This window comes from Sinohyriopsis cumingii, chromosome 4, assembly GCF_028554795.1.
Source record: "Sinohyriopsis cumingii isolate HCF-2022 chromosome 4, ASM2855479v2, whole genome shotgun sequence".
Lineage (NCBI taxonomy): Eukaryota > Metazoa > Mollusca > Bivalvia > Unionida > Unionidae > Sinohyriopsis > Sinohyriopsis cumingii.
In genome coordinates this window covers 83,077,176-83,092,734 of record NC_142964.1, presented here as the reverse complement: position 1 = coordinate 83,092,734, position 15,559 = coordinate 83,077,176, and the positions used below count along the sequence as shown (strand labels likewise).

General features: G+C 34.6%; 1 protein-coding gene across 8 annotated transcripts in view; it reads left to right on the top strand.

Moving 5' to 3' along the window:
- The window catches only part of LOC149801558 (uncharacterized), a 190,879-nt gene extending 177,189 nt beyond the window's left edge, over nucleotides 1–13,690 (top strand). For 7 of the 8 annotated variants that reach the window (XM_089955768.1, XM_089955767.1, XM_089955773.1 and 4 more), the window contains one exon: nucleotides 7,118–13,690. In XM_089955768.1, coding sequence (XP_089811894.1) covers nucleotides 7,118–7,531 — 414 coding nt within the window. In that variant the 3' untranslated portion in view covers nucleotides 7,532–13,690. The remainder of the gene's footprint in view (nucleotides 1–7,117) is intronic. The other variant, XM_089955774.1, reaches the window with a different exon arrangement.
- The last annotated feature ends 1,869 nt before the right edge of the window (nucleotides 13,691–15,559 follow it).

Sequence of the window (15,559 nt, the reverse complement as noted above, 5' to 3'; positions counted from 1 at the left end):
ACTTCCTCCCTACTTGACTTTGATGATTTTTTGTTTCTCATCTTGCCTAAACAGCCACTAGCAATCATTGCTGTAGACTGCCTCCATTTTGGTTTTCCACTTACATTAGGTTTTCAGATTGAGCTGAGAAAGCAAAAGGCACTTGAGTTGCTCTTTATCTGTCATCACAGTTAATTTCCTATCTCTGCACAAACCTGGTAGGAACATAGAAGAGATGGGAAGATTGTTGCCAGAGAATATGCTCTGGTGGGTCTCAACAATGAACAAACAAATTATAGGCAATCATACCCCCTTATTTTGGCATGCAGGGAAAGAGGCAAGAGAAACATTTTTTTCTTCTTCAGGCCTTCCATCAATTGTCAGAGATAAAGCATTACAAATGCCCTCTGGTGACCCACCTGAGGTACCGGACTATTCCCTTTTAGTTAGATTTGAACCAGCCTTCTTGCAAAATGATGGGTAATTCTAGCATTGTTGTGGAATCTCTAGATTTTGTCATCTGAACCTCTCCACTTTCATTGTCCTACCTTCATGAAGGGACTTTCAAGCAAACCATGAGGGAAGATGTCTTGTTGCTGAAGAAAATCAAGTTCTTCTGTGCCTAAGGGCAATGAAGATAGTGTGAAAACAGCACAGACAGGGCTCCAGAACATGTCTAGTTATTAAGTCCAATGGCTATTGAGACCTGTGATAGTGATGTGATGAGTATACAATCAGTCTTGACATGACCAATGCATAGTTCCATGTACTGATTCATGTGGCTCCATTTGGCTGGGGATTTGTTTCATGTCATGAACCGTATTTCCCTCATTGTGTGGTGGATAACCAGTATGGAGAAGTTGAGCTTTGTCCCATTTCAGTATTTTGATTCATGACATATCGGCTTGGTATCCTTCTGCCAAATGTATTGAAAGAATCGTTAATGCATCAGAGAAGGCATCAACCAAGACATTGACATTGGACCTTCAGAGACATTATACCAAGTCAGATCCCAGTTCAGGATATCCGTCAATGGGCAGGCGGTATATGGGGTTTTATCTTTGAGGTCAGAGTAATGGCCTTTCCCTTTTTGTGGTATATCTTTAAAGCTATTTGAGCTAAATGAATGAAATTTGGTTAACTTGCACATCATCACTGAAGGTGTATTGCTTGCAACAAGGGGGTTCTTATCTTCATAAAGCTTTTGGCTGTTTTATGTTTTCATTACTCATTCCCTTCCATTTCTTAACTTTAAAGACATTTGAGGTTAGGGGATAAAGCTTGTTCTACTTGGATATCACAACAAGGTGTGTTGCAAACAACACTGGAGTTGCAGTGTTCAAGATCAAGGTCATGGCTTGATATTTTCAATTTGTTTTCACTCTTTCCCCTTAACTCTGCAAGTTTAAAGATGTTTTAGATTAAGAAATGAAATATGATATACTTGTACATCATCACTACAATGTGTGTTGCATACAGTTTTCAATTTACTGTCTTTAGGGTCAAGGTCACTTCTTAATATATGCAATTTCATAATTGTGAAGCCATTTGAGATTGAGGGATGAAAAATGGTATAATTATAAATTATCACTATAAGGTGTATCACATTGGGAGTGCTATCTTCAAAGTCAAGGTCTTAATATTTTCATATTTAAATCACCTTTTCTCTTCAACTTCATAATTGCAGAGCTTGTTAAAATTGAAACTAAGGGATGTAACTTGATGTACATGTTTGTAAGTACATGAAGATGTGTCATATACCACATTGGGGGTGATATCTTGGAGGTTAAGGTCATTACTCACTTTTCAAGTTTTCCATCTGTTCTGCTTGAAAACTATTTGAGATTAAGGAATGAAAACTTGATATACATCATTACTAGATGTGTCATTTGGTTCATTGTCCTTCAGTCTCAAGGTTATGGCACATTGTTTTAAATTTCTCATATTACCATCTCTTCCACTCCATAATTTTATAACCATTTAAGATTAATGAATGATAACCTCTCACCCTGAAAAGGCAGGGAATGAAATTCCTTCATATTTCCTTGTTGCGCCCTAAAAGATTTCAATCCGTCTGTTACTTTGTTCTTTTCAGGTTCTTCAGGTTCTAATGACTTTTTCTTTCTTCTCTTAGCTTTTTAGCTATGAACTTTTTATTGTATGTAGTTGAAATATAGCTTGTGCATTGTTCATAGTTGCTTTGATTTTTCTTTGTCTTTTTGAAGCCATGAATAGCTTAAGCTGCTATCATAGTGTTGAAAACATCATTGTTTATACAGCACTTTATAACTGTATAATAATCACACAGAACTTTGGATAGAATCAGCACATGTTAGGTTGATCAGTACTAATAACACAAATATGTTCTTGGAATGGTCATCCATCTTCCACTAACATACCACACTCAATAAGAGTGCAGTTTTATCCCTACATGAGGAGTTTGCATGAGTGAGCTGTTTTATGATCTTGTTATTTTTGTTTAGCACATATTTTTTGCATGTGATGAGACATATATTTCTTGTGGCAGCAGTGGTGACAGCATGAAAGCTGTTGTCATTGTCAGCAATTAAGTTGTATTGAAGTGTTGTACAGTATAAGGTAGCAAGGTACAGTGTTCAACAGCAGAATCCTTGTTTATAGCAACTAGTGTTACAGTATTGCTATAAACACTGTCCAATCATCAGTCTTGGAAAGTGAAAGAAACTTTCTTGATTTAATTGTATGACTTTTTGAGCTCTTCTGTTCATAAACCATAAGGTCTTATCAAAGGGCCAGTTGTACATAGTGAGTCATCTGCCACCTGTCTGTCCATTAGCACAAGTTTGTTACTACAAAAATGGCCATCTTGACAATCTTGTTTATAGCTTCTCCTCATGAATGGATTGTCATATGAACATGGGGTTTTCAGTAAATATTTATATTATATCTGGTTGGTCCTAATGAAAATGGTGCTGATCTGACATCAAATATGGCCACCACAGCAGCCATCTTGTTATTGCTACTCCTTCTGAGTGGAAATTCAGCATGGTGATTCACCAGAAAACTTTTCATAGTGCATTGTTGGTCTTAAATAAAGATGTGGCCAATCTGATATTCAATATGGCCACCATAGCAGTCATCTTGGAAATCTTATTGCAACACCTCCTGGATGGAAAGTCATATTGTCATTGGGTTTTCACAAGACTTATAATGATGTCTACTTGATGCAAGAAGAAAATGGTGCTAAACTGACATCTGTCATATCAACATAGGGATTTCACCAAAAGAATTCTTATGATCTCTAGCTGGTCCGAACTTAAAATGGAGCCAGCAGTATGGCTGCCACAATGACCATATTGAAATTCTTATCGCTAATTCTTCTGAAAGGTTGATTTGATTGATATTGAGTTTTAAACAAAAGTGATCATAATAAAATTGTTGCCCATCAATATGGTCACCACAAAGTAATTTTGTCACTAATTCTCCTGAATGGATGGTTGTATTTTCTTCTAAAGGTGTCTCATTTGTCCTAACCGAAAATGATGCTGGTCATACCTCCAATATGGCTAACACAGGAGCCAGTTTGAAAATCTTATTACCCAAGAATATTGGAAATTATTTCAACACTCAACAGTTGAAAGGAAGAATGGTCTTATCTTGAATTCCTGGAAAGTCTTCTCTGACAGTGTCAGCCCATTAAAAGGACTATTGTTTTAGACCTTTCCATTACTGTTTTAAATGGCACAGCCAATTGTGTATCACGCAAGATTCTGTCATTACTGTATTTGAAGCTATATTCATACACGGGGCCCCGAGTGGCCGAGTGGTCTAAAGTGCTCTCCGTTACGGATCACTGCCATCTCACCTCTGTCTGCGTGGGTTCGAGTCTCGGATTCAGCCAACGTGGGTATGTGAGAAAGCTTGCCAGTAGCTTCTCGTGGGTCGGTGGTTCTTTCCGGGGTTTTACCGTGTTCTTCCTCCACTGTTAATACTGGCCACCATGTATAGCCTATCGTGTGCTGAAAAATGGTGTTAAACCCTACAACAACAACAACAATATTCATACACATTTAATGTAAATATCATTTATTTGCACTTGCATTTAGCTTAAAAGTGAATTACTGTGAAAACAATATTTAGTAAACTCATTACCCTGAAGTTTTATTTTTGTCAAACTGTTCCTGTGTAGTTTTGTGTAATTGGTTTGCTTTTATCCAGCAGTTGTAATTCATGTTATACTTTTTATTTTCCACAGTTATTTATTTCATATTTCTATATTTTTAATTATATAACTGATTTTATGAAATCATCTTCAAAAGAATGTATTTAATTTTGTTGGTCCTTATCAATCATGCCAAAATAAAATCATTTTCATACCTCCAGTTTTGCTCACATATTTTTTTGTTCACTAATTTTCATACATTTTTATGAGATACACAGATGAATTAAATTATTAGTATTTTTAACAAATAATTACATGAATCAATTGATCAATAAATTAAATTCAGTTCTCTGTGTTGATGAATGTCAAATTTATAAATAGCCTGAAGACTTAAAAGCTATAAATGAATTTGCATGTCAAAGACTTTGGTTACATTTGTATGATCCTTTTATATATTTTTTAATCAAATTCATATAAAGATAATTTTTTTACTTGTGTATGTATCAAGAACAGTATGAAAGAAATTTTTTACTTCTTACCACAAATTACTTATATTACAAAGTCATAAAAATAAGCTGACATTTAAAAAATATTCTTTATCTAAAATATTATAGTAAGTTGTTCATCAGTTTCCAAGAAAAGGAGAAAGTAATGATAATGTGCACACACACACACAAATTAGTATATGATTAAATATCAGAACTGTAAACAATCAAACTGTCAGATATATCAAATGGATGATTTCCAATCACTTTTCTTCTACAGATAATTTGTCAAATTTCAGAATTCCACTTAGTTTAAATTGGGCATCTTGTAATTGAAATTTCTTGCTTCTGTTTAAAAAAAAATAATTGTTCAGTTTTTCTGCACAATGATTTTTATTTTAAATTTAAACCCATATCATGATTAATGTGCATTTTTTCGTCATACTTACCTTCTGATATAGCTGTTTTCTATAGTATTTGAGAGCATACATTCAAAGATTTATGCAGAAATATAGTTGATTTATAGCAATAAAGAAATATGGAAGTGCCTGCAGCATACCCTGTTTATTCAGTCTTTTTCATTGTGGGCATATGTAGAATCAGTACCTTAATGGCATATGAGTGTAGTGACCCATAGTGGACAGGTTGAGGTAAATATGGAAGAAACTGAGCTGACCTTCAGTTTAGTTACCAGATAATAATGTAAGCTGTAGTGAACAGATTTCAACTCTGGTTATTACATGTGTTCGTCTTAGCCCAAAGAACAATCTTTCTGATTTTGGTTCACTGTCTCTATGGACAAGGTCACTGTTACTAAGAAGAAAGAGAGATTTACCTATGCCTTTCATTGGTGGAGAATAAAGTTGGTTTTTATAAATAGATTTCGATGCAACTTTGGATTGGATTTCCCCTTAGCATAATGAAAAATCATTTTTATCTTTTGGTCAGTAGCTCCAAGGTCATGGTCACTTTTGCTTTAAAAAATAGATTTTGCAGATGCATTCTATTTCTGGATGGGAACCTCTAGCTCTTATAATAGAATGAAATGAAATTTAATACATTTATTTCCATTAGCCCAAGGATGAGCAGTATTGCATCTCAGTTCTAGAGAAATTTAATACAGATATTTTCATTAGTCCAAGGATGAGCCATATTGCAACTCAGTTCTAGGGCAGAGGTGGGCAAACTTTCCAGTGCAAGTGCCACATACACAAACATACACCTTGTCACGGGCCACATAGTTCATTAAGTAAAATAATTAATATTTGAAATAGCAAAAACAGAAGGTTTTTCTAAATAACATCTAATTAATTTTCAGTTGTTAATATGTTGTTAATATTTGAAAACTTAAACTTCAAAAGAAGCACTTTTTTTTGATAAACAGAGTAACATAAACAGAGTCAGTGCGAATGATGACTTGTTCCTAGGCCGCATGAAAACCCTTGGTGGGCCGCATGCAGCCCACAGGCCATAGTTTGCCCAACCCTGTTCTAGGGAAATTTAATACAAATATTTCCATAAGCCCAAGAATGAGCAGTATTGCATCTCAGTTCTAGGGAAATTTACTACATTTATTTCCATAAGCCCAAGGATGAGTGTATTGCATCTCAGTTCTAGGGAAATTTACTACATTTATTTCCATAAGCCCAAGGTTGAGCAGTATTGCATCTCAGTTCTTGGGAAATTTACTACATTTATTTCCATAAGCCCAAGGATGAGTGTATTGCATCTCAGTTCTAGGGAAATTTACTACATTTATTTCCATAAGCCCAAGGATGAGTGTATTGCATCTCAGTTCTAGGGAAATTTTAGGTCAGGAACAAATTCACATGGGTGAAGATTGACCAAGGAGTACTGTTCGAACCATGTCTTACATTTCTTTTCATGTTTACTTGTAGTATACTGCAAAACTCACCTTAATTTGTATGGGGTATCATGTGCTATTTGTGATAGTGTTTTTTCCTCATCTAATACTTTGGTTTGTTACTTTTGATACCAAGATTTGTAGTGAGTGCTTCAGCTAAGTAAAGTCTGTCAGTCTTTCAGTATACAAGTCTATAAGCCTTGCATTCATCCACAATCAATTCTTCATGACAACTTAGTAAGTAATTGAAGGAAGCAGTCTTTTTTTGTATTTTTGGACCCATTATGTGGATCTGGTATTTGGAAGGAAAAAAAGATTTTTTTCTCCAAGATTTTGCAATCAGTGTATGTATGTATGTATGTATGTGTGTGTGTGTATGTATGTATGTATGTATGTATGTATGTATGTATGTATGTATGTATGTATGTATGACAGACTTTCAGCTCCAAAGCAGCCGATTATAATGGACATGTTCAGCGGATTATAAACTTACAGTGTACTCCTATGCTAAAATTGAATAATGATACAATATTCCAGTACATATGTATAAGAATGGTCCATTTCATTGGCATCTGAACTTTTTTAAAAATTGAAACCCATGTTTGATATAAGCTATTTTTCTTATCTATTTTATTTCTTGTCTTATAGGGTTCCATCACAGATTCTTCTGGAAGACCAAGAGCTGATGCCCCATCACAACAGTCTCAGCCTCAGTTTATCCAGTCATCTCCACAGACTGGATCCCTTGTTCAGCATCCATTCTACCAGACAGGCGGTGACATGCGAACTGAGCACCCATCAAACTCCACCTATTTATCCAATTATCCACCAGCCAAAAACTACCCATCCACTCCTTTTAGCAGCCCACATGGTGTTAATTATGGAAACCAAATACCGTCAAATGTACCATATGGTTCACCATCCAAGAGAGAGGAACAATTCAGAGATGGGGTTGTAACAAATACCAGTTCCAGACAGGCTCAGGCTCGAGGCAATAACAACAATAAGAACATACCAAGATTTATAACTCATGGACAATCCAATATATGGACTGAATTGTAACTGTGGTTGCATTTAGAAGCTGAACTTAAGTTAGGAAGGATTCAGTCATTTGACTATTGACACTTTTATGTAAAGGCAGTGCAAGATGAAGAAACTTTATTTGACTGGGTCCTTAGAATTTAGCTGATTATCTCCAGCAGCCAGTAGTTTGTTAAATAAACCAAAGTATAACAGGTTTTGGATGCAGCCATACTACATGTATTGGTAGTGAAACAGATATTGTGAAGGGTGGGATGAAAGATATTAGGCAATGTTTGTGGCAATGGGCAACATGTTGGAATGCAGACAACACTGATAGCCTAGAGGACATTGACCTTTCACACTAGATTTCTGAGTTGAATTTAAATATTAGTAAGTGATACAATTGGTGTCCATGTTATCTGGGCAGGGTTTGTCTTGAATTTATGTGGTATTATGAGTACCAGTACATGAAATATGCAAACGTAGGGAAGAGAGGGGCAGCATGGTTCTTTTTGGGTCATTAATTAGTGCCAAGAGATTACTGGAAACAAATCTATGTAATTTTATTTTCACAACTTTTCATGAGCAGGTCAATGTCCTCTAACAGTTTGGAATAAAATTAATACAAACCATGTATTAAGAACAAATATTGGACAGGCTGAGGGACATGGGACAAAATCTTTTTATTTTTATTTTTTGGAGATTTTATGTTTTTGTAAGTTATAGGGAGTTTAAGGATTTTGAGTAAGTTAGTTGAGTTATGCCAAGTAATCAAGTAATTAATATATGTGCTGTCAAAGTTATACATTATCAAACAGCTTGCTTGTATTATATGTCTGTGATGAACTTAAATTGCACATAATATAACCTTATGCATTCATTACCAGAAGACATTCTTTTGTGTGTGCATAAACTGCTGTATATAGAGCAATAACATATACATTTTGTAATACATATTATATTTACAGTAACATGTCACCTTGCCACTTGTTGTTTCATGTTGTATACTTGCTACCTTTCCTGCCAATTCTCATTCCATCACATTGACCTTCCCTCCCCCACCCTCAACGGTAACCACTGTTTTCCAATATATACTTGAATTCCCTTTTTTGCTTTTATTTTGTTTTCTTAAAGATATTTATAAACATTTGCTTAACTAGAGTTTTGTTAAGTTCCCAAATTTGTTGATGACAGATTTGAGAATGTCTGCTCAAAGCTCAAGTCGTGATCTGATGACACATCTGTGATATCTTCTTGCTCATATAGGATTCAGATCCCATGCCTTGCATGCATTAGCCAGTGGCAGGTATCATTTTCCTGGACAGTATCAGCCTTAATGTTCTGTGTTAAAGTTTTTGCAAGTAAATATTTTAGCATTCTATGGAACTCAGATTTCATCTTTACAAAAGAATGTCTAAATTTGTCCATCAATTGTTTACTCAGAGCTATAAACTGTCAGAGATTTTTTCATTTATTGACACTTCTGCAACATATTTTTATATGCCTGCCAGGTATTATGATGTTACTTGTTCGTATGTCTGTGTTACCAGTTTCATTTCTGTACAGTAAGTTGAGCTGTCCACCATCTACACTTTCCAAACTTTGTGGATGGTTTGCATTTGAAGTAGGGAAGAACCCTGTAGATTTTGAAGCCAACATGTCCAAGGTCAAGGTCATTGTGACTGTAAGAGGAAAAATAGTTCTCACACAATATCATGAATCCTGTTACAACATAATGGTCAGGGTGTACAAAGTGTCATTGTTATGTAACATATTGTGCATTATCCTGACAAAGTTATTTAATGAAATTGTTGCATGTGTATCTTCGTAGCTATATAGAACAAGGAGGGGAGGGGTGCAAAGCTACAGGACTTCATTGATACAGTTACTCATTTAAATCTATGCATATTTCATGAGAAATACTTAAGAGAAAAATTACATTTATTTATTTTAAAGCAGACACTGTGTAATGATATATATAAGATTACATGCACGAGAATAGTGATGTCTACTCATAGACCGATCGCACTGAAAATCCATAATAGTTACTCAATCAAAATGTGCACAAAGAAGCATAAATTCTATAATTTCTCGCCTAGGTTACATTTGAATCCATTTGTAAAAGTGCTTCAACCAACTTTGGGAGTAAATCATTTGAGTGATCCCCCAACCCATCCCCAAACAACAGTTGAGTCATTCCCTAAAAGACAGGGAAACAATGACTAAAATGAACTCTATATTTGCTTAAACCTGTGCTGATAACTCCTAGCTTTGGATTACTGCAGAGCAAATGCAGGGATTAGTGTCTGATTGTAACAGCAAATTCTCACCTATTCAACTTATATGGTTCTGTTCCAATCAGTATTCAACAACAGTACATTACAATGACTAACGGCCTTTTTATATCTGAGTGATCAGAAGCTGATGTCAGCATTTCTGACCACATTTTAAGATAATTGAAAAACATCAGATTTTAGACAAAGATAAAGTCATAAATGACTTAAAAACTTATGTGAAAGACAATGTGGCAATATATGCATATTTAAGAAGTTAAAAGATGTAAGATGAATTGGGAGTGGGGGCACATGTATATGGCAATGACCAAAACTGCTCCTGACAGTTATGATGATAAATTTATTGCAACACTGGCATTGCTTTTGGGGCCTGTATGTGTATGATGATTGAGCAAGCATTGTCGGGCTATTATTTTTCCTTAAATAGGTAAATTGATTTATAAATTTTGGTGAGAATGATTTTTATGATTTTTAGTTCACCCCATTGTTCAGTACTTGGATGTATATGTCAGATGACTGAGCAAACATGGTGGCTATTGTTTACCCTGGATTGAGCGATAACTGTACACTAGATGCACTAAAGACAAACACAGAGATTTAATAGCTTTATAGTCCATGGTTCAGTAATAATTAGGTTGACAGTTATCAGTTTTAATGAGCTAACATCTTTCAAAAATAAGCAAGAAGTCCTTGAAAATATTTTTTTTCTTCAAGATGGCTTGCACTTGGGTAAAATAAGAAACCCACTGATTTTGAGGTCAAGGTCAAGGTCTCTTTTGACTGAAAGAAGAAATAGGGTTTCTGCACAACAATACTGGTCCTTTATCATAGGCCTTGACCAAATTTTGGATGACTTACAATAAGGAAGAAGCATATTGATTTTGGGACCAAAAGTTAAGAGATCAAGGTCACTGTGACTGAGGAAGAAAAATGCTTTGTGCACTAAAATTTTAGTTATTTACATAGAATACTATTAAATATGGGGTGTGTATATATGAGCTGTTCATGGTACTCTTGCTATACAGTAGTGGTATGTGTGCCTGACTGCAAGACAGATAAACCAGGTTTGATTCCTGACCACAACACATACACTTTGTATTCCCACCCATATATTTGGGGACTCTTCTGGCTCAGCTGGTTGCCAGGTTTTGATAATGGTATTTGATCACTCAGAAGGGAACGTGGGTGTCATTCAAGAAAATTGTCAAGGTATTGAGGGAGGAGTGTATTAGTCTAGGTATATGAGATGACTTACTAACCAGACTAGCTGAACTGGACCTTTTGGACAAATGAATATCTTCAAATTATGACAGACTTTGTGTCCTCTCCCTTTACACTGCTTTAAAAAGAAAAGTTTGCTTAATATTTACATTTCTGTTCATTTTCATCTGCTTAAAAAAATGGAAACAAATAAAACCCGACATATTGTCTTTTGCCTCAAATTTACAATTATGATCTGGTTCATTTACAAACATGTTCATATCTATATTCAGATGTATATTTTCAACATTGTCTATTTACAGCTCACCTTGCCAAAGGCTTATTTTAATAAGATAAATAAGACGGGATTTTTTAAAATGTAATTTAGAATTCATAACTTTTGCAGCTGTTATTAAGAAATATTGTGAAATCATAGAAAGGTCAGTCTGTAAAATCTATCATATGGCTATAATGTGTTTGCTTCAAAGAGGAATACATATTAGATCAACGAGCTAAGAATTAGCCTCTCTCTTTTTCTACAAATTTTACTAGTTGAAATTTATCAGAGTCTATTAAGGTTCTTTAGAACATCTTGACCAGGAAAAACTTTTTTTTGATGACTTGGCAACTGAAAATCCCACATATAAAATGTAGAAATAATTGTTTCTTCCATTAGTTGACTTGTAACCAGCTTTCATTTGCTTGGTTCTCAACTCCTCCTTCAGAAATTGGACTTAGAAGAGTTAGAAGAACCAGTGAGCATGTATGGACAAAGCAGAAATAACAAATCATGACCTTTCATAGATTCAACTTTTGTTTGCTAAATAGAACATTCTACTGGAAAATATATAAACTGGACTATTTTGTAAGTGGACAATGATTTTTCTTCAGACTATTGATAAATTATATAGAAATAGTTGTGAAGGTTTAGATGTAATGCAAATAATTCTACTTTAATACAAGTTTGTTTATGGTTTTTAATGGAAATATTGTTCCAACTTCACCAAACAATAAAAATAGATGATAATGTTGGTAATAATGAAGAATGTGCTGTATCGACATTTTCTCATAAATCATGACCTTTTTCAAAAGAAACCCAAACTTAATTCATATTTTCTGTAAAGAAATAGGTAACTTGCTCTGATACAAATTGAAACTGTATACTGAATAAATCAAATTTGGAAGAAGTACATCAGCTATCACTTCTTTCCATAGGATCAAATTCATCAGGCCTAGATTTATGAGGTAGATCCTGGTCTTGGAACCATATGAATAACTGAGTGCCATTGTTTTACATTTATTGCCAGTTTTATAATACTTTACATTTACATTTCCATTCTAATTGACAAATCACCAGACTCCCTGTAGCAAGGAGACCACACCTACTCCATCAGGTAGCATTTTTCTAAAACAGATTTTCTTGTGAAAATTTCCCCATTTATTTAAAAGAGCAATGGATAGTGAACATTTTGTAATAATTAAATGACAGTGAAATTAAAAACCAATTTAATTTGTACATGTTTTATACTGAACACTACCTTGGTATCTGGTAATCAGTGACCTACACTGGCTCTAAATTTGACACTTGGGTGAAACTGCATACAGTATAACAAATAGTTCAGCTTGATATTTGGTAGCCACTAATGAAAGTTGTGAATAAATTATGATCAACAAATGGCTTAGGTTGAAAGGTTGTGAATAAATTATGATCAACAAATAGCTTAGGTCGAAAGGTTGAGTTGGATAACGCTTCATTCCATGCAAATCTCGATTGTAACAAGTGCCTTGTTTGTACAAGTTATTATGTTAATAAAGGACATAAAAAATTTATTTTCATTACCAACATATAAACCATTTATTATCAATAATCTATCCGTGTTGTTTTGAATTATTGGAACAATTCATTACCTTCGATTTACATTTCCATTTTGCTAAATATATTTAGCCGTCCAACCTGTGTCAAATTTTGTTGTCTCTTTTTTTATATGTCTTCCACTTTGAGAAATGTGTATAGAAGAGTCATTAGTAATGAAGACGTATATAGACAAATCTCTAAACAGGTATGGAGGAACTTCCCAGTAATAACTTCATGTCTAGATTTAACCAGTTCATAAGGAACAAATTTAATATTCATTTCTTAATATATATTCATTGTTCATGCTATTTATATATTTTTTCTTGTTTTAATGAAATATTGTTTTAGCGAAAGAAAAGCAATGTACGTGTAACTGGTCCCTTTACAGTCTGCTGTAGATGTGTTCCACTGTTAATTCGTGGCTTCTTTGTGTATTGAATGTTGAATGTGCATAAAGAAAAATTCATTGTGATGCATGGATTGTATGAATGGCATTTATTACAGAAAGACTAATTTCTGTTAGAATCTCTTCAGCTGGGTTTCATTACCTGTATCATACTAAACACACAAAGCTAACTTGTACAAATGTATGTACTTAAAAGTTCAAGTTTGCAGACCTTTACATTCCTGTACTAAATATTTACTTATACATTACCTACATCACTATCGATTTCATACTTCTATATACAACAAATCTGTGTATCATAGTTTTCTATATTTTGAATCTGATTTTTGTAAGAAACTTAAGATCTGTATATCTATAAATTGTAAGTAGGTATAAGTCAGTACACAAGTTTTGTTTGCTTCTCGGTAAACAATACAATGCAATTAAAAAAAAGTATTTTTTAATGGCCTGTAGTAAAATCTTTTTATTTTCTAACCTGTGAAGCATAGACAAGACACAGATATCCCTTTATAGCAAAGTTTCTGCATTTAACTCAGGTTCTTGATACCTTGTATAAGTATGTATTTACATAAAATCTCGTAAGTTCACAAGGAACTACTTTTCATCCTCCAGTGATTGCATTATCTCACATGTCAAGGTCAGTATGACTGAAAAAAGGAAAATGGTTTCTACACAATAGTTTTCATCTACCAAACTTTGTGGCTGTCTTGTACATGGGGTAAGGAAGAACTCTATTTTGGGTTTAAAATGCCAGTGGTCAAGGTCACTCTTAAATAAAAAATAAGTGTTTCTGCATAATAACAGGAGTTATCCAACATCTTCAATTAGCAAGCTTTATGGATGCTCGCAACTGGTGTAAGGAAGAATCCAAAAAGGTGAAAGGTAGGGCTGATTGAAATTATGAAAAATTGGTTTCTGCAGAATAACATTGGTTCAACAACATGAACCTTAACCAGATTTTGTGGTAACGAAAAATGCTATTGATTTTTGGGTCCAAAGTTAGAAGTCACTGGCTGATAATAAAAAACATAGTAACAGTTGTTCTACATCACAGACCTGGCTCCAACTTTGTGAATGGCTTGCACTTCAGGTAAGGAAGAAGCCTAATGATCTTGGGGCTAGAATGGCCAAGGTCAAGGTCACATACTGAAAGAACAAAAATGGTGTCCATACAAAAATATAAATAAATAGTGGAGTATTTAACATGGCGAGTGTATAAGGTGCCATTTACAGTACTCGTAATTAGCTCTGTCACTCTGACATTGGTTTGTACAGTTATCAAACCCAATGTGTGTGTGATTTAGATTTTTAATGTAGTTTTAACAATTTTAGTCATATCGCTACGATGTCTGCATTGTGGCAGTTGACAGTGATGGCTAGCACTGGGGCATCATGGCACAGACATGTATGTCTTACCCAGTCATATTATCCTTAAACCAGGCTCACCAGTCCTAATATTAACCTGTTAATGCTGAGCACCAAGTGAGGTAGCTACTATTTCGATTTTTTTAGTCTTTGATAAGATTTGGCCCCGGCTTACAACCTGCAACCTCCCACATCCAAGGCAGTTGCTCTAACACTTTGGCCACCGGAACTTGATGAACATATTCTCAACACTTATGCATGCACTTTCATCAAAATTTATTGGTACATTAATTTTAAGGGATACTGCTCACCAAGGACAAAAATAGGCTGCACTGACTTACTTTTTAGCAGTTTCTTTTCAAACTGTTGAATGTTCCATCCTGAAAATGGGTGATTTATCTTCTGAAATGCTACTCATTGCAGACAAAATGAGGTTAATGACTAACTTTTCATGCGCGAGTGATTATTGGGGTGGGGGTGGAACTGGCAGATGCCCACCCCAAAAAATGAGCACAAAACAACCTGCTTGTAAGTTTTCTTTCTTTATCGTTAGAAGGTTAAAATTATACCCTGAAAAAGCTTAATATACAAAACATTCACCTATGGGCTCCCACCAGGTATTCCATCCCAAAGATTTCATGCCTACTTATTTATGACACCACCACCATCAATTTTCCTTGATCCACCCTCAAGTTTGTCAAATATTTTTCTAAGCAGTCATAAAACTTCAGAAGAGAATTCATTTTTATTTTGGTATAGTTCAGCATATGGTGTCCGTTGTTTAGCCGTCAACATTTGTTATTTAATACAGGTACATGTAGTTCTCAACAATGGGGTATAAATTATGTGGGCCGAAGACCACTTACTTGGATATCTGGCTAACAGCCAAATGTATGTGAAATTGACAAAGAAATCTTGGTCAGCAGCAATGCTCTCGATGTAATGAA